This window comes from Dromaius novaehollandiae, chromosome 1, assembly GCF_036370855.1.
Source record: "Dromaius novaehollandiae isolate bDroNov1 chromosome 1, bDroNov1.hap1, whole genome shotgun sequence".
Taxonomy (NCBI): domain Eukaryota; kingdom Metazoa; phylum Chordata; class Aves; order Casuariiformes; family Dromaiidae; genus Dromaius; species Dromaius novaehollandiae.
Window position 1 is genome coordinate 217,199,739 of NC_088098.1, and position 16,878 is coordinate 217,216,616.

Below are 16,878 nucleotides of genomic sequence, written 5' to 3' on the forward strand. Positions count from 1 at the left end.
GCCGCGGCAGCCTCTGGGCGGCCGGAGTGCGGAAGTGAGCGAGCGAACTACAACTCCCGCCGTGCCCCGCGCGCGCGCGGCGGAAGTGGCCGCTGCCGCCGCTCAGGAAGTGCCTCGCCATTGCCGCTCCCAGCACGCCCCGCGCGGGGCCGCCGTGCCCATAGCAACGGCCGCCGCGGTGGCGGAGGCGCCGCCATGGGGCAGGACTACTACGCCGTGCTGGAGCTCGGCCGCGGCGCCACGGACGCCGACATCAAGAAGGCGTGAGGGGAGGGGGGGAACCCTGCGGGGCTCCCGGGGGGAGCGGGGAGGCGGTGGGGGGCGGTGCGAGGCCTCCCGGAGCGGTGGGGGGCCGGGCCTGGTGTCTCTCTGGGCCCGGGGCTGCCCGTGAGGCCTGGTCTCAGCCCGCTTCCCCTGCGCAGCTACAGGACGCTGGCCTTGAGGAACCACCCGTTAAAATGCAAGGAGCCCTGGGCCCAGGAGCGGTTCCGGCAGCTGGCCGAAGCCTACGACGTGCTCAGCGACCGTAAGTGGTTGGGGGGGGGGGGGGGGGCTGGCTGTGGCGCGATGCTTGTTCGGAGCAGCAGAGGCCTCCGGAGCGCGGTGGTGAGGCGTCGGGACCGGGAGCGCTCGACTCCCCTGGGCCTCTGGCCGTCGGGGATCCCACAGAGACAAAACTCCCGTGGGGAGGTCGATTGCACCTTGCAGCGCTTCCCCTCGCTCCGGCCAAGCGAGCCTCAGCCGCGGGCCGCAGCTCTCCCCCAGCACATGGAGCCTGCGGCCGCTTCCACTGCCGCCTCGTTCCCCAGCCGAGAAGAAAGGCGTCTACGACAAGTTCGGAGAAGAGGGCCTCAAAGGCGGGATCCCCCTGGAGTTCGGCACCGAGAACTCCTGGACCGACGGCTACGTGTTTCACAACAACCCCTACAAGGTCTTCAAGGAGTTCTTCGGCGGGGACAACCCCTTCGCTGGTAGGTGGGGATACAGTCGGCCATCCTGGGGTGGCCCAGGCAGGACCTGGCCCAGGCTGGTGTGGCCGCTGTCCTGCTGAGCTTTTAAGGAACGCTTACGGGAATGTTTATGGGAGGGGGGTCGTGCCGAGGCTGGAATTCCCGGTCGCCAGCTGAGCCAAGGGCTGGCGCTGCTCCTGGCGCCTTGCTTCCCTCCCTCTCTGCCCGCTCGTGCAGAGTTCTTCGCCGAGGATGGCTCGGAGCCGGACATGGCCTTTGGGGGGCTGCGGGGACGGGGCGTGAGGAAGCAGGACCCCCCCATCGAGCGGGATCTCTACCTCTCGCTCGAAGACCTCTTCTATGGCTGCACCAAGAAGATTAAGATCTCCCGCCGGGTAGGGGCCGCGGATGGGGGCAGAGAAGGGCCAGTTTCATTCCGTGCGCCCCCGTTTCGGGCACCTGGGGTTTTGTTTTCGCGTCGGGTCCGTGAGACGCGTTCTCTCTCCTGTCTGCTCCTTCGGCTGGGTTCCCCAGGCCCCCGCCACGTCGCTCCGCTCCCAACCGCGCCTCCCGCCGCGACCGGCTCCTCTAGCCCCCGCGTTCCCCCCCCCGCCAGGTGATGAATGAAGACGGTCAGACAACCGCCATCAGAGATAAAATACTGACGATCGACGTGCGGCCGGGCTGGAAGCAGGGCACCAGGGTCACCTTTGAGAAGGAGGGCGACCAGGTGAGGACGGGGGCGCTCGGTCCAGGGCCGCGTCGCGCTCAGGCAACCGGCTGCTCCGTGCGGAGCTCCCGTTTCTGTCGGGTCTCCGCAGCAGGAGCTCGGATCTAGGAAGTGGCCTCCCAGGAGCTGGGGCTGCTGAGCTGGGGCAGAGATAACGGGGAGCTTTCCTGAGGGACAATTTAGGGACGTGTGCCCGTTAGTGGTTTTCTGTCTGTCATCGTCTCTGCAAAACACAGCCTGGTTTCCTTTGGCATAGCAGACTCTGTTAAAGGACTTTCTCACTTTTTACAGGAAAAGCAAGTGTGTGAGTGGGAAGGGAGGTGGTATAGAAGATAATCTTGGGCAAAAGGAAGTTTTTTCTCCTATTTAGTGGACATTTGTGTTCAATAGGAGCAAAGAAAAGGCCTCTGAAACAACAATGTTCTTCCTGCTTTACTCGCTGAGCTTTTGTGCTGTGGGACTTGCCCTATCGGCTCCCTCCCCATCTCCAGCCGCTCCCGGAGTCTCTGTGACAAACGGGAAACGTGACACCCTGGTTTCTACTGTAAAAATTACTAGGTTGGATTTTTTCTTTTAAGAAAATACTTCTCCTTTCTCCCCAGCCAGCTGGAAGCAGCAACAAAAAAGGGCATTCATCTCTGTCACCTCTCCCGACATAAAATTGTTTTGTTATACCGAACCATTTCCAGGTATCCTTTTTCCTTGATTTTAGGGCCCAAACATCATTCCAGCCGACATCACCTTCATCGTCCAAGAGAAACTCCACCCCAGGTTTAAAAGAGCAGACGACAATCTCATTTACGTAGCCGCCATCCCCCTGGGAAAGGTAAAGCTCTTCCCGGGGCCCTGCTGAGCAGAGAGGAGCGCTTGAGCCAGACCCTGCTCTCCGGTTCTTCCACCGCAGGCGGCTGTGGAATGTGGGGAGCGGGGAGGAGACACCGGGCTTTGGAGATCCAGCCTGGCTGCGGGGTGGCTGGTTTTTCTCGGCTGCGCGTTTATAATTAGCTAACACGTGTCGCCAAGGGCCTGAGAGCAGCCGCCAAGCGCGTGGAGGAGCGTGGGAGGCTGCGAAGGGCAGCTGTCCTCCTTGGCCACCGCCTTTGCTCGCGTGACGATCAAAAAAAGGGGTCCGCCGGGGGGAAATGGCGGCTCAGGGCCCCGCTCCGTGTCCCGCAGGCGCTGGTCGGCTGCACAGTGGACGTGAAGACGCTGGACGGGCGGCTGCTCAACATCCCCATCAACGACATCGTGGAGTAAGTGTCGCCGGTGCCGGCGTTGGGACACGGTGTCTCCATGGGTGAACAGGTCTCCAGCAGGCGAACAGGCGCCGAGGGAGGACCCTCGGCGTCAGCCTGTTCCTCCCGGGCGAGGAAGAACACGTTGCACCCGTCCGGCCTCGCTGCCCTAGCGCCAAAGGCCCGTGACCCCCCCCAGCGCTCGGCTCCGGGGGCCGGGAGCATCTCGCTGCTCCTCTCAGCCCTTCCCTTTGTTTTGCAGCCCCAAGTACTGTAAAGTCGTGCCAGGGGAGGGGATGCCGCTGTGCCAGGACCCCGCGCGCAAAGGCGATCTCGTCATCTATTTCGAAATCGCCTTTCCGAAGCAGCTCACGCCCGACAAGAAAAAGCTCTTGAAAAACGCCCTCCTGTGCTAGGGGGAGGAGAGGATGCCCCGCTCTCCTCCGAGCAATAAAGCTCTGGTACCTGGGTAAACACTAGGGATTTGTCTGGCACCCTACAACCGCAGAGCGCCTGGGAGACGGTGTTTTTCTGGCTCCAATCCGCATCGGTTTTGGCCTCTGCTCAGTCGCTGCCGTGCTCTGCCCCAGCGACAGCCGCGAGGAGAAGACAATTTTTGGAGGGAGCTGGTGGCCCTGGTTCTCCTCACCGTCCAGCCAGCTCCCAGGGCTTTACTTGAAGCCTTGCTCCAGTCATGGCGAGCTCCTCCTCCTCCTCTTCCTGGAGAGCACGGGGCTCCGAGATGCCGCGACGCCCTTCAGCGTGGGCGGGAGGTCGGGGTGGGCGGTGGGCTCAGAAGGGGGCTTCCCCCGAGCGGCGGGCGGCCATCAGGGCCCGTTTCAGCTGCTCGTAGGTCACGAACATCACCACGTTCCAGGAGCCCAGGCGCAGGAAGGAGGGCGTGAACCTGCGCCAGAGCCACCGCCGGTGGGCACCCGCTCGCCCGGTCACCTCCACGGTGGTGGCTCCACCCCAGGGGTGGCCTCAATTTGGAGGGTGCTCGGCGGCGCGGCGCGCAGACTCACCCCTTGTAGAAAGCGGCGGGCCCTTCCCTTCGGAGCATGACGAGGGCGCAGCACCCGGCGCTGCCGTACTGCCCTGGCACGGAGTTCATGTACCGCGTCTTCACCACGTCCACGGGGGAGGCCACCAGCGTGGCGCAGAAGCCGGCCCCGAAGGCGGCGACGAAGTGGCACGGCAGGTTATCTGCGGCGCGGAGGCCCGTGAGCCCGCGCGGGCTCGGGGTGCCGCGTTTGGGGGGGACGGACGGAGGAGACCCCGACTCACCCGTCATCAGGTGGGACGCGAGCAGCGCCTCCTTGACGAGGTCGTAGGTGACCAGCTCGGCGCAGTTCACGACGGCGTTGCGGGCCGCGTTGGGGGCCGTGCCTGCGGGCGAGGCGAGCGCTCAGGGCTGCGGCGGCGGCAACGGGGGGAGATTCAGGGCCTGCACCCACCTTTCCACAGCCCGCGGACTCCCTCCTCCCTGGCGATGGTCTTGTAGGCGTCCACGGTGCCCTGGTAGCGGCGGGGGCCCCGCGCGCGGGCCTGGGCTTGGAAGCGCACCTTCACCACGTCCGTGGGCTGGGCGACGGCCACGGCCATGGCCCCCGTGGTGCAGCCGGCGAGCAGCCGGCTCCCGAGCCCGGCGTCTGCGGAGCAGGGTGCCCGGGACAATAAAAAATGGGGAACGGGCCCCTGCGCCGCGCAGGGGGGGGCCGGGGACCGCCGGGACTTACTTACGCTCGGAGCCTCGGGTGTAGAACTGCTTCACCGAGTCGTAGAGGCCGATGCGGACGGAGGCGAAGCCCAGCTGGCGCTGGAGCCCCGCCACCAGCCCGCTGTAGAGGCTCCCGGGCCCCTCCGTCTTCACCATGGTGGCCATGGTGCCGAAGACGCCCTTGTACCGGGCGGCCGGCGCGCTGCCCCCGGCTTCCCCCTGGATCTGCGCGGGGAGCACGTGAGGAAGAGGAGGAGGAAGAGGAGGAGGAGATGAGGCTTTTATGTGAACCCCCGGTGAAGGCATGGGATTTACGGAGTGGAGGACCCGAGCAGCCTCACCTGCAGCCGCACTTTGGCCGTGTCCAGCGGGAAGGTGACAAGGTCGGCGACGCAGGCGGCCGCGCCGGCCCCCACGAGCTTCACAGCGGCCGTCGGGGGCACCTCGCTGGGCTGGAGCCCAACCATGCTGCCGGCGGGACGCGGGAAGGCGCCGGCTGGGAGAGACGACGACGGCAGCGGTGAGTGAGGCCCCCAAATCCCAATTTTTTTCCCCCCAACACGACAAGGCCCCACATCCTCGTTGCACGTCGGGGCAAGAAACCCAGCTCGCGCATCCCCCCCCCCCCCCGTGGCATCCTCTTCCTCTCCTGCTCGGCACTGGGGCATCGTGCCTGGGTGTCCGCGCCCCACGGTGGAGGGGGAACCGGGGGGGGGGCCCTGGTTACCTCTTGCAGGTCTGGGGGCTCGATCAGGATTCCCTGAAGGCGTCCCGCTCGTCGAAGGTGGGTCGGGCGGCCGCTCGCCTCTTCCCGTCCCCTTCCATAGACGGCGGAGGAAGGCAGCGTGCCCGGCTCATGCTAGTGCTCCGTCAAGGAGACGGCGTAGGAGAGGTGCCGGGGAGGGCACGGGGTGGGGGGGGGGGTCCCCGGCCCGGCTCCGCCCGGACTCACCTGCTGCAGGTGAAGGCGGCGAGCACGGAGCGACCGGCGCGGGGCTCCGCAGCGCCGCCGCTTATAGCGCCGCCGCTCCGCTCCGCCCCGGGGAGGGACCCGGGTTCGAGTCCCGGGAGGGGCCGCGGGAGGGACCCGGGTTCGAGCCTCGGGAGGGGCCGCCGGGGGGGGGGGGGGGCACGCAAAGAGGGGGCTCGGGCTGGGCTGATCCTCCTGGCTGCCCCCTCCTCCTGCTCCTGCAGGAACCCGTTGAACCCGCGTCCCCAGGGCCAGCTCAGGCCGGGCCCTGGCTGCCCCGGGAGCTGACATTTGCCTCCTGCCTTGGGCAGGCGCGGGGCTCCCTGGCACCCGGCCGGGTCACACGGCCGCGCCGAGGTCGGGGACATCGGGTTCAGGCCGAGGACATTCGATACCATCGGTGCCTAGATTTGCTGATGTCCCCCCCTTCTCAGACAGCGACTCACTGAAAACTAAGAGGAGCCAGGCGGCTGCCTGAGTCGGATCCTCTTTCGCGGCTTGTCCCAGCTTTCCTGCAGGCACCGGCTAGCGCGGGAAGAGCTCCCGGCCCGGGCAAGGCTTCACCTACCCACACGGAGACTTGCATTAACAGCAAATTACACATTCAGCTTCCCCTCCCTGTGACAACCCAAAGGGCAGAGGCGGGAAGAGAAAAGGGAGGGTGAAATTTTGGTTCCCTAGGTCCTGAATTGAAGCGACGCCGATGGCGAGGGCGGTCTCAAAGGCAGCTCCACGCTGGCTTGAACCCCACATCTGCCTCGCTCCCTGAGGGCCGTGGTGATGCCCGACTGCTGCGCAGCGCGGCCGCCCTTATGTCTTCCCCCGGACACACCAGCCTCCGGAAAGCATCTTTACAAACTCCTCTCCCAGCAATCGCGTGGCAACAAGCCCCGTTAACAGGCGAGCGACGGCTTGTGAACCGGCAGCAGCACATTGAAGCAGGAGGTGACAAGAAACGGGTGTAATTTTATTGGAACACAAACAGCGTTTGGACAGCGGTACAAAAATAACTTAGCTCGGTTTGCTTTGTAGTCCGTTATCTGAAAGATACCCATGTACAAAAATAATTTACAATACAAAAGCACACATTTCTGGTAAAACCACTTTGTGCACACACTGATATTTTACACTACCCCCAGGTTGTGCTCACACAAGCAGCTCAGGCACGTTCAAGCCTTCAGCACTCAGAGAATCAGCAAGTTACGCTTCCCACAACGTATTTTAGAAAGACCAGGGCACACGGAAAGGGGTGCAGCACACGCAGGCAGCAAAGCAACCGTCTTCTGTCTCACCGCAGAGTGGTAAATTCCTAATATTTTCCATCCCTGGCTTCAAGAAAAAGAAGCAGCCCCCAAATGGGGTGCCTCGTGTTTCCCCAGCTTATTAAAAAGGTGATTAGAGACATTTCACACAAATAAATCTCAGAAATCCCATTTTCCCTGCGTACCCGAAGACCAGAAAACAGCCCACTGATCTGAGTCTCGCCGGCGACCGGCCTTGCAAGACTCGCAGCCCCCTCAGCTTCCCGTGGGGGCTGGTCCCTTGGTTGGCCCCTGGGATTTAACTCCCTTTAAATACACACCAATTAGGCAAATTAAAAATCGGAGAGGGAAACCTGCTAACGCCATCTCGTCTGCGCCGGAGGAGCCGGTGTCGGCCTGTGTCGGGCGTAAGCAGCGGCCGGCAAGCAGCCTCTGTTGATGGACGTGCGCGGACCTACTCCTTCATGGACAGCCGAGCAGAGAATATCCTGGCGATCCTTCTGGTTTCCTCCTCCGGGAGATCGGCCGAGGCCAGGTTTGGCCTGGGACGGTTCAGGCTCCGGTAGGGAATTCCCTCCAGCGCAGCCCCGCTTCCGCTCTAAGGAGAGAGAGGAAAAAAAAACACGTTAGGGCCTTGCGAGCGCTGGGTGACGCCCGTGTGCTGATTGCAGCGAGCCCAGCTTTGCAGCCCGCGACTTCTCCGATATCCAGGAAAAGCCTCGCGCTGTGTTTTCTGCCAGTCACCGGTTCTCCTTCGAGCGCCTCGTCTCGCGTGGCATGCGCGGAGAAGCAGGACCGCTCTGAGCACCACGCTCCTCAAAATCCCTCAGCGTGCCCCATTTCCGCTTTCCCATGTCATGAGAGGGGCCCTTTCAAAGCAAAATGTTAATTACACTAAAATCCCACTGTTATAAACCACTTGGATGATTATGTCTTAGATAATTTAAATCTCTTTTTCTGGTGGGATTTTTGCTACTTGCTTCCACTCTGCTCCCTAGACCGAGCGCATCTCATCTCTGCCCTGCAAGCAATACCGGGCTGATGAGAACATACTGGCTTTGTCCATCACTATATTAAATGGAAATGAGAAGAGATGTTTCTGTGGTTTCCCAGCTGTGTCTTCCTTTAACGGCTGCGTTTCTGCATTTCGCGACCGTCACGCTGCAAGAGGACGGCTACGCACAAGGTGGGATTTCCTTGTTTCCCTGCATCTCTCAGTGCCTGAGATGCTCAAAACCTCCCTTGTTGCCCTTGGCAGCAAAACGCCGTCTGCAAGTCAGCCCGAATCAGCCGTCACAGCCCCTTCGCACTTCCTCAAAACGCTTCTCTCCAAGAGGCTGCGGACGCTGTTTTTCTCTCCCTTCCTCACTGCACCGTGACTTTACGAGCCCAGAAATTTTAACAGCACTCGGTCGTGTAACGCCCCAGCCACCGCTGTGCCCCATCGTTTCGGAAACGACGCTCTTCTGAGTAACGCTGAGACCGCGCGCCGCTGCCAGAGCATCCTCGGTGGCGAAATTTCTGTTCTCAGCGTGGCAACGCAGTGACTGTCCCTGGCGACCGACCAGGCGTTTAGGATACAAACACCCTCCCCGGAGACAACCACTTCCTGACCCCGGCAGGAATAGTTTGGAAGAAACGCGATGGCGAAACATCTCCCCGCCTGACGCGCGTTCGGTTCCGCAACGCTCTTCCTCCGTGTCGCAGAGAGCAATAGCCGAAGTCCAAACTCAGCACGGAGCCCCGGCTACGCAGCTGGCACTGCGCCGTCACCTCTCAGGTTGTGAGTGTCCCGTTCGTGGGCTGAGGTCCTCCCGGAGCCAACGTCTCGGCGCATTAAGAAATTTGCAGTCTCCAAAAAGCTGGATACAACTCACGTTTCCCTTTAAGTAAAAGCCGAATGTATTAGAGCAGAGATGCTTTCTGATAACCCTGAGCCTCTGTATCTCCATTCAACCTGTCAGCCACAAGCTCCAGGGAATACTAAGAGCCTGGCCATCTCCTGATGGGACTCCATCATCCATGCCTACTTCGTGCTCTTCATCTCCCTGCCGCTCTGCAAGTGAGCAAACAGCAGGTAACAGGAGCAAAAGGTCTTCTTTCCCTAGCTCCTTCCCTAGGTCACCTCTGACAAGTGCTGAGATGGAAAAAACACATCAATCCCCCGCAACCCCCCCAGCTCCAACCCCCCCGAGAGCCTGAGGCAAGCCGTGCTGTTTTAGGAACAGCTTGGAAACGGCTCCTGGAGAGCGGTGTTGATCCAGAAAGCGGATACCCGTGCCCGGCCTTTCGTCTGCGTCGCTGGGCTGCTTCTCCGGCTCAGCCGGGCTCAGGCCCAGGCAGGGCACTGGCGGAAAGGTCTCCTAGGGTGACCGAGTCTCTTCCATGAGATCCTGTCCCTCCTGGAGGTGTCTTGGCTTTTGTCACCTGCGCTTTGCACACTCAGCCAAAGAGCACCATAAATATCAGTACTCGGTTTAACACCGGTTACAGTTTCCACGTACAGACAAGACCAAGAGAGGCTAAAACCACAGGCCGAGATCTCCCAAAGTCTGCGCCTCCGTGATTTTCGGACACGCTGACCCGGCCTGTTCCTGCACAACCCGGCGCGGGAGAGGGATGTTTTGTTTTTTGTCCTTCCTAACGCTGCTTTGCAGGATTTCCCTAAATCAAAATGCAAGAAGTTGAGAGAGAGAAAGTGTAGATCTGTCAACATTAAAAGCTTAAAAAAAAAGGTACAGAGATACAGCCAGCCAGCCTGCCCTGGGCAGCACACGCTGCTCAAGGTTGCGCAGAAAAGCCCAGGTCAGCAGCTTCTTCTTCCCACACCCTTTTCTGAGCCAGCTGTACCCGAAACAGCTGAAACACTCGTACGGGCTGGAGGAGGAACCAGCAGCCAGCTCAGGCTGGCTCCGTGCACATCTCTGACCTCCGTACTGTATTAGTAAGCGATTCGTGGAAGAAAAATGTTCAGACAGAAAGCTCAGAGGACCGGTAAAGGCTCCTGGGTTTTGTGCATTAAGCGGCATTTCCTTCTGAACATCATTTGCAAAGAATTCGTACAGAGCGCCTTGTCCCTCAGCTGGGGAAGGCTGGTAGCCTTAAAAAAATACAAGGGAATTCTGGCTCTTAAATCCCATACCCTAGCCAAATTGCAGCCAGACAACTCTGTGCCACTTCTCCACACTTCCACCGTACTCCCAAAACTCTCCGTTCTTCCAGCGAGCTGCGATGGTGACGTCTGCGCTCGGACAAGCGCCTTATTCTACCCTGGAGGAGGCTACAAAGATTAACCTATGTAAAATGACTGTTTGCACAACAGCGTGCGTGCAAAAGCCTTGTGGGAGCGAACTGCACTATTGCAGCAGAAGCAGGTTTACATCGGTAGTCCCAAAGTCACCCGAGCAACCCTGTTCCAAGCACTCGCGAAATCACCTTTCCTAGCTCAGCCGTAAGAAGAGCAGCGTGCAGGCGCCTGCAGTGCTGCAAGCACCGGTTCCTGCCCACGGCCGCTGCAGTCCACAAAACACTTTTGCAAATGTGCCCTGCTAAGTTTTAGATTTTATCGCTGCAAATAAATGCCCTCGACTGCACAGAACCTGCCTTCTAAAAAACTGGCTGTGAAATCCCCCTCGTACAGGTACCTGCGCTATACACAGTGTTTTTGTGCACAGCTGAGACACGGCAACTCGCGTTTTGTACGCGAGGAGTTAACAGAAATGGCTTTCGCCGATCCAACGGCACGTTTACAGAGGGTTTCAGCGGCACCGGTCCTGCTGCTCAGCGGAGAAGCTACTGCACTGTGGGGGCAAAAGAGAAAGAAATTGTGCCAAGATGCCCAGACCCGCCAGCTGCCGCAGAGACGGCGGCACCACAGCTGGGTATTTCTACAGAAATGAAAGGACTGTTTTTTCTTCTCCTTGTGGCACCCAGTGACCCAAATCAGCTGTCAAAATCTTACCCGGATTGTGAGAGCTTTAAAAAGTGACAGTAAAGGAGAAAGCAAATGAGATTTTCTCCTTCGTTCTTTAAATACTTGTTTTAAAAACTCCGGTCTTTCGACTCTTTTTCAGGAAGAGACCGTGGGAGATACAAAATGAACAAAAACCCATGAAGTGGGTAAATAACCCAAGAAACAGAGGAAAGTACTTAAAGTCAGACTGCACTCTGAGATCAAAGGTGTGTCAGATCTGACACAGAGGCTACCTGTGGCTATTAGATGATACCAAGTCAATGGATAGCTCCCGATTGCAAATAAACTAAGTATGTCTGTAAAACGTGCCACCTGCATGCTGTTTCAGATAGGAGTAGCTAAAATACTCCTCTGCTTTTCACATCCCATGTCCATTTGCAGGAATTCGGGGGGGTTAAGATGCGCGGACCTGTCCCAAGGACCTTTCTCAGAGCAAATGTCCAGCCTTGAGAAAGGTTCAGCAGCTGCTCGTGTTGCTGTCCTACAACCACAGGTGAGAATCAAAATAAAAAATATAGATTAAAAGCAGTTAACATTCCTAGCTCTCTCAGATGATGAGAAGCCTTCTGAAGTTACGTTTGCAGGTTTAACTTCACTGACATTTTGGGATATGGATACAGGAAAGCGCTACACTTTTATACTTACTCCCATATAAAGCTATTTTTCTTTGAAATATGCAAATACCTTGCACACACGGCTTTTAGCGAGACATTCCAGCCTCAGCGCTGCATTTTCAAGACGCTCCTTTGATACAGGAGTTCATTTCACACAGTTGTGATTTTAACCTGCTGCACAGCTTCCAGAGCACATGTCTGAAACGCTGCTCACACCATTCCTGGCCCGGGAAATGGGCCTCGCCGATCTGGGTCTCGGCCGGAGCTCGCGCAGCGCCTGTCCCGGATTTCTGCTGCTCTGTCCCTCGGCCAACGCGGCCACACACAGCCCCGGAGCGCATACGCTTAACCAGAACGATGCAAGAGGAAAGAGGGCTTAGGCACAGTGCTTCATTTTCCTTTTTATAGAAACGGCAGCGATACGAAAGGACACTTAAACCGGCCCAGGATTATTTAATTGCTGTGTGCCAGGGATCCAAGTCGAGCAAACAGATTTATTAGCATTTTATAAGTCTTGGGGGTCGGCTTATCTCAAGGTCAGAGAAATAAGGTAGCAGCCTGTGAAGCACAGGGCGATTCAGCCTCGGGGGGCAGTGAGTGTGACAGCTGGTTTTGTTTGTGCACTGATAAAGGAATGAAAACCCTTTGCTGCATTAAGAGACTCCAGCCTATCCACTGGAGTGAGCTGGTACCTGCTCCTGCTTTCTGGATGTGAAAGGTTTTATCAAATCACAGACAACATCCAGTATCCCAACAGGGATGTGAACAATCCAGAAACCTTTTCTTCTTTTTCTGATCGATCATGGAAATGAAGAACCACCTCTGCATTTCTATCTGACAGGTTCGGAGGGCAGATTTGCTGGGTAAAAGTCTTAGCTCTGTTTTCCAGGTAACTTGAGTAAGGGAATAGAAGAGACAAGTTATTAGCTCCAGTGGCTGCAACTGAAATGGGAGCAGATCAAGAACAAACATTGCCTGTAACCAAGAAAGGCTGCCGGGACGGCTGTGAGCCAGCTGCATTTTCAAGAGATAAAAAAACCCCCTGTTATCGTGACTCTGCCCACGGCTGTGTTATATTACAGAAATGTGATTTCTAATTTACACTGAAGGTAAATCTATGTGAAATAAGAACTAAAAATATAGCAATTCTAAGTAAGATTGGTTTCAATGCGAGTTCCTTTTGAAGTACTCTTACAGGAGAGAGGGGAAAAAAATTAACGAAAAGTTTAACTCTCCAGTTTTTAGAATATCTTTTCGAAAGCAGCGTCACACCAGCAGACTGAGCCAACTCTGAAAGGCCGTGAGCCTTAATTTGGGTTTGCCAGCCAGCATCCCATACTGGAATCACAGTAAGTGTTTTTACTCTAGCATAGGCTTATTCCAAACTCTAACTGGAATCGACGTTGCATTGCACTCTGTGCTACAGGACACACCTGGAGAGAGTAAATTTTAGCCCTGAAAAATCAGCTATATAAACGAATATGGAATCTATGAAAGCAGAAGAGGCGAAGGGAGGAGAAGGAGGCAAAAGGCAAAAATCAGAAATAGCGTTTGGATTGCAATACGGGCTGGCTACATACACAACGGCTTCACCTCATTAAAAAAATCAGGTAAATTTACAGTAAATTTACAGTAAATTTACTTTACAGTAAATATGAACCAGCACTGTTCAGATGAACCACGAACTTCGGTAATTCTCCCCGGGTTATACTAGAAACAGTGTGGAAAAGGGCAGAGCGGAAGAAAGCTCACGGCTGCTCGCTGAACTCGGTAAGCGGCAGAGGGGGATCGCAGACTGCCGGACCGGAGGGGACAGCAGGTGACAACTATGGAGCAGGGAGGCTGGGAAGGACCTCGGGAATGGGAAGCTGCTTCATCATTTTGGGTCGGAAGGCAGGAAAAGCAGGGAGCGAGACCAGATAGGAGGAGGTGGCAGGAACGCTACAGACTTGTCCGGCTGCCATGTGAGTGAAAGGTGACTGCTGATCCCTGGACGAAAACAGCCCTGCAGCTCAGATTTCAGCCTTGCTGTCAGGCTCAATGTGTCTTAAGCTTGCTGAACTGAAAACTGAAACAAACCCAGATTTAGAAACTGATGCTCTTCATGCCAATAAAGAATAAAAACATCAGAAAACACACTTCAGGAACTGCAGTTTACTTACTGGCGTAAGTGAAAAACTTCTTGCTCTTTGTGTTTGATGCTGCCTGCATAAACCAGGGCACAACGGAGCCCTTCTCAGCAGACACCCACACATGCTATTGCAAAGAATTAGCCATAGCTAATCCTGGAATTAAGATGGTTTAAGGTCAGCTACATCCAAATATTGCCTCGCTAATATTCTCCCAAGACTCCTCTCATAGAGAACTATACTTGTAATCAGGAACGAGCACTCTGGTGAAGAATGCTTAGCTGACAGCAAAACAGGTTGCAACACAACTCTTTCATTAAGTTTAGGACTGGAAAAAGTAACTAAAGGGTAGGCAATCACTAAAACTTTTCAAAAGCTTTAGAAAAAAGTAATTTTTATACAGATTAGAAAAAATCCATTTTTACAAACACAAAACTACGAAAAAAATCAGGCATTTTACCCGAACTGTGAACATGTTTATTAATTGCAGGTAGTCTCCATTACTTCAGAGCTATTAGATCCCACCTGTTTTTGTACTGTTTAATCAAGCAAGTTGTTTCCGATTACATAAATGTTCCTCATAGCGTTTGTTGCATAGGTCAAAGGGAAGGGAACCGACATATTACTTTTACTGGGAGCGGTAAACAAATAGTCCAGCTGCTGCCGTACCAAGATCCACACCAACAGCCCTAGCAAAGCTGTGCTAAGAGAGTAACAGACCTCAAAATGACCAAGTCAGGATATTTCTGGAAACAAAATAATCTTTACCCCCTTGTAGTAAACAAATCCTTTCGTACGTAAAAACACCTATGAAACCACAAAAGCACTCAACAGCCTTCCTGCCTAATTAAAAACCACTCCAATTATTCTACTGCTCCCTCTCGCTCCTCTGAAGAACAATTATTTGACTTCCCTCAAGGACAGGCTCTCTACTGCAAGCTCCCTCATCTCATCCTGATCTAAGAGGTGTAAATCGGACAACTACAAGCCACATTTTCCAGCCTGCGTGTTCAAAATTGGGCACCTAATCTCCCAGTAAGGCACAAAGAAGCGCTGAGCACCTGCCACTTCCACTGACCCCAACGGAGGAGAAGAGCAACATCTACTGACTATATAGGCAAACACACCAGCTAATACAAGTATTACGGACAACGCAGCCATGAATGCTGAAAGTGATTCTCCCGGAGAGAAGAGATAGCAAAAAGATTCTCCTTGACTTGAGCTGGAAGTCATCGCCACAGACCGCCAACCTCAGCGCTAGCGGCCAAGGCAGGCGAGAAGTTCCTCCATTCCTGTGTTAACGAATGGACACCATTAAGCAAGGATAGTAACGGAAAGGACGTCCCATACCTACCTTCAGAGCTGTGGAAGGATGAGAAGAAATGCTGAGCATTCGTATGGAGGCTTCCAACTCCTGAGGTGGAAGGAAAAAGTTGGGAAGAACAACAGGATCAGATCTGAGCAGAGCTGTTAAGAATCAACCGTTGGCAGTGGGTAGTTACAGAGAGCCTCCCAGGAGCTGTGGATCTCGAATGAGCCTCACCATAACAGTTTTTAACAGATCCCAGATGGCGTTTGATAATCTCATTCATTTTCATCAATGTTTTATCATTTCGTACACTTGGTTCCACTACCTGGCCTCACAGAGCACAGCACGTGAACTTGCTTTAAAGTAACACCTCACATACTTGGAGAGTGCTTCATCCTGCAAAAATTCCAGCACAACTTAGTGAAACTGAATGTAGGTTTGGGATCCATACAAAACAAATTATGTTTTAATACAAAATAAGTTATGTTTTAATACAGAAGAAACCTAGGAGCTTCAATGGTGCTGCCAACAGGGGAAAAAAAAATGCAGGAAAACATGTTGAAACCACTCAAGATGAAATAACTCTCACACATGATAGGAAATACTGGCTATAAATGATAGGGAGCTCAGCACTACATTTTCTGTGAAACACAGTATAACAGGCTCTTCCTATACTTTTCTGGGACATCAATTCTAAACTCATTTCACAGGGAAGAGTTCCACACAATAAATTTCTCTTTCCTGAGGCTGGTGAGGTTCTAACCAAGAAATAAGATGCTCTCCTTGAATGCAATGTATGCTTAAGAAAAAAGAAGGATACAAAACAATTTTTGGTTTCACAGATTTTTCCAGTGGGTCTTCGTGACTCTCATCAGAAAAGCTTCCACTGCTTCCTTCAGAGTCTGCCTGGGCAGATACACGCTTCACACACATTTCATCGGAACCACTTTCTTCCTCGCCTTGATGATCTCCATCTAAATCCTCACTGTTTTCCTCCTGGCTCTCCATAGTTTTTGAATTGGTCAAAGCAATGTCTCCTGGAAACCCCAGTGCTTCTTTGGAGGCTTCATGAAATTCTTCATTTTGCTCTATTTGTTTAGTTTCAAATGTTCTATCCCAATCACAAGTCCCATTTGCTACAGGGCCATCAGCTGTCTGGTGCACTTCTGACAAACAAGGAGGCTGAAACTCCCTCTTAGTTGTTTCTGTGCCACTACTCAAGCTGCTAAAGCCGTCGGTTACTGCCCAAGCGCTGCCTTCTTCTGCACGGGGGCTAAGGCATGGGGTGAGAGTGGTGAGCACGCTTTGGTTGTCACCTTCTGGTATGCTGGACAATGTGCTGCTCCGTCTGCTGTTTCCTTTTCGCAAACTGTCTATATTCACCCAGTGCTGATCGTCAGGCCTCATGTCTATGAGCTGTTGATCAGCACTCGGCTCCGCTTCAGATATCACACTGGACCAGGGACTAGTTTTGTCCGTTACGGTTGTTATTTCATTAAGAGTTCGTGGTTCTATGACATCTTCTTCATACTCGTCTTCACTGTGTGAATGGATGGCAAAAGCACCTTCATCTTCCAGGATACGGTTCGTCGGCAAATGACGCTCGCCTTCAGGGACAGCTTGGTCTAGAAATTCATGCAACATCTCTCTTTCAAACCTGGATCTCCCCAAAGAGTACGGCTGCTGTGCGTCACTGCAAACACTGGGTGATTCCAGCTCAAGCTGAATTTGATATGCTTCATTTCTGGCTTCTTCATCTTTCTGGCTGGGTACGTGCACAGCACCCAGCTTTCTGCTGGAGTCTTGATGCACATTAGAAGATTCTTTAGTATTTTTAGTTATAGTCTGTAAGTCTGATTAATAGAAAACAGCATCAGTAAATGTAGGAGGTGACAACTCACCTTTTATCTGATATATTTGTGCTTTTTGCAAAAGATCAGATAAGCAAAAATGGTTGAGAGTTAAACATGCACAGCTTTGCCAAAC

At 54.7% G+C, this 16,878-nt stretch overlaps 3 protein-coding genes across 6 annotated transcripts in view; 1 reads left to right on the top strand and 2 right to left on the bottom strand.

The window, feature by feature from the left end:
- Positions 1-110: 110 nt before the first annotated feature.
- DNAJB13 (DnaJ heat shock protein family (Hsp40) member B13) lies at positions 111-3,394 on the top strand. Its single transcript, XM_064505251.1, has 8 exons — positions 111-263; positions 423-526; positions 810-971; positions 1,188-1,345; positions 1,567-1,680; positions 2,393-2,506; positions 2,857-2,933; positions 3,178-3,394. The coding sequence occupies exons 1-8, from the start codon at positions 196-198 to the stop codon at positions 3,329-3,331; spliced, it is 951 nt and encodes a 316-aa protein (XP_064361321.1). The 5' UTR covers positions 111-195; the 3' UTR covers positions 3,332-3,394.
- LOC112989994 (dicarboxylate carrier SLC25A8-like) lies at positions 2,100-5,580 on the bottom strand. Of its 2 annotated transcripts, XM_064505252.1 has the most exons (7): positions 5,363-5,580; positions 4,977-5,131; positions 4,659-4,860; positions 4,373-4,567; positions 4,203-4,304; positions 3,941-4,121; positions 2,100-3,822 (listed from the first exon to the last, which is right to left on the bottom strand). In XM_064505252.1, exons 2-7 carry the CDS (start codon positions 5,100-5,102, stop codon positions 3,708-3,710), a joined length of 921 nt encoding a protein of 306 aa, XP_064361322.1. In that variant the 5' UTR covers positions 5,103-5,131; positions 5,363-5,580; the 3' UTR covers positions 2,100-3,707. The 2 variants fall into 2 exon arrangements, with proteins under 2 accessions (XP_064361322.1, XP_025967241.2); XM_026111456.2 differs by lacking the exon at positions 5,363-5,580 and having other exon boundaries at positions 3,941-4,304; positions 4,977-5,127.
- Positions 5,581-6,551: 971 nt separating this feature from the next.
- Positions 6,552-16,878, bottom strand: part of C2CD3 (C2 domain containing 3 centriole elongation regulator) — a 49,064-nt gene continuing 38,737 nt past the window's right edge. For all 3 annotated transcript variants that reach the window (XM_026111454.2, XM_026111453.2, XM_026111455.2), the window contains 3 exons: positions 15,713-16,745; positions 14,938-15,040; positions 6,552-7,465 (listed from right to left, as the gene is read on the bottom strand). In XM_026111454.2, the coding sequence (XP_025967239.2) occupies positions 7,322-7,465; positions 14,938-15,040; positions 15,713-16,745 (1,280 nt within the window). In that variant the 3' untranslated portion in view covers positions 6,552-7,321. The remainder of the gene's footprint in view (positions 7,466-14,937; positions 15,041-15,712; positions 16,746-16,878) is intronic.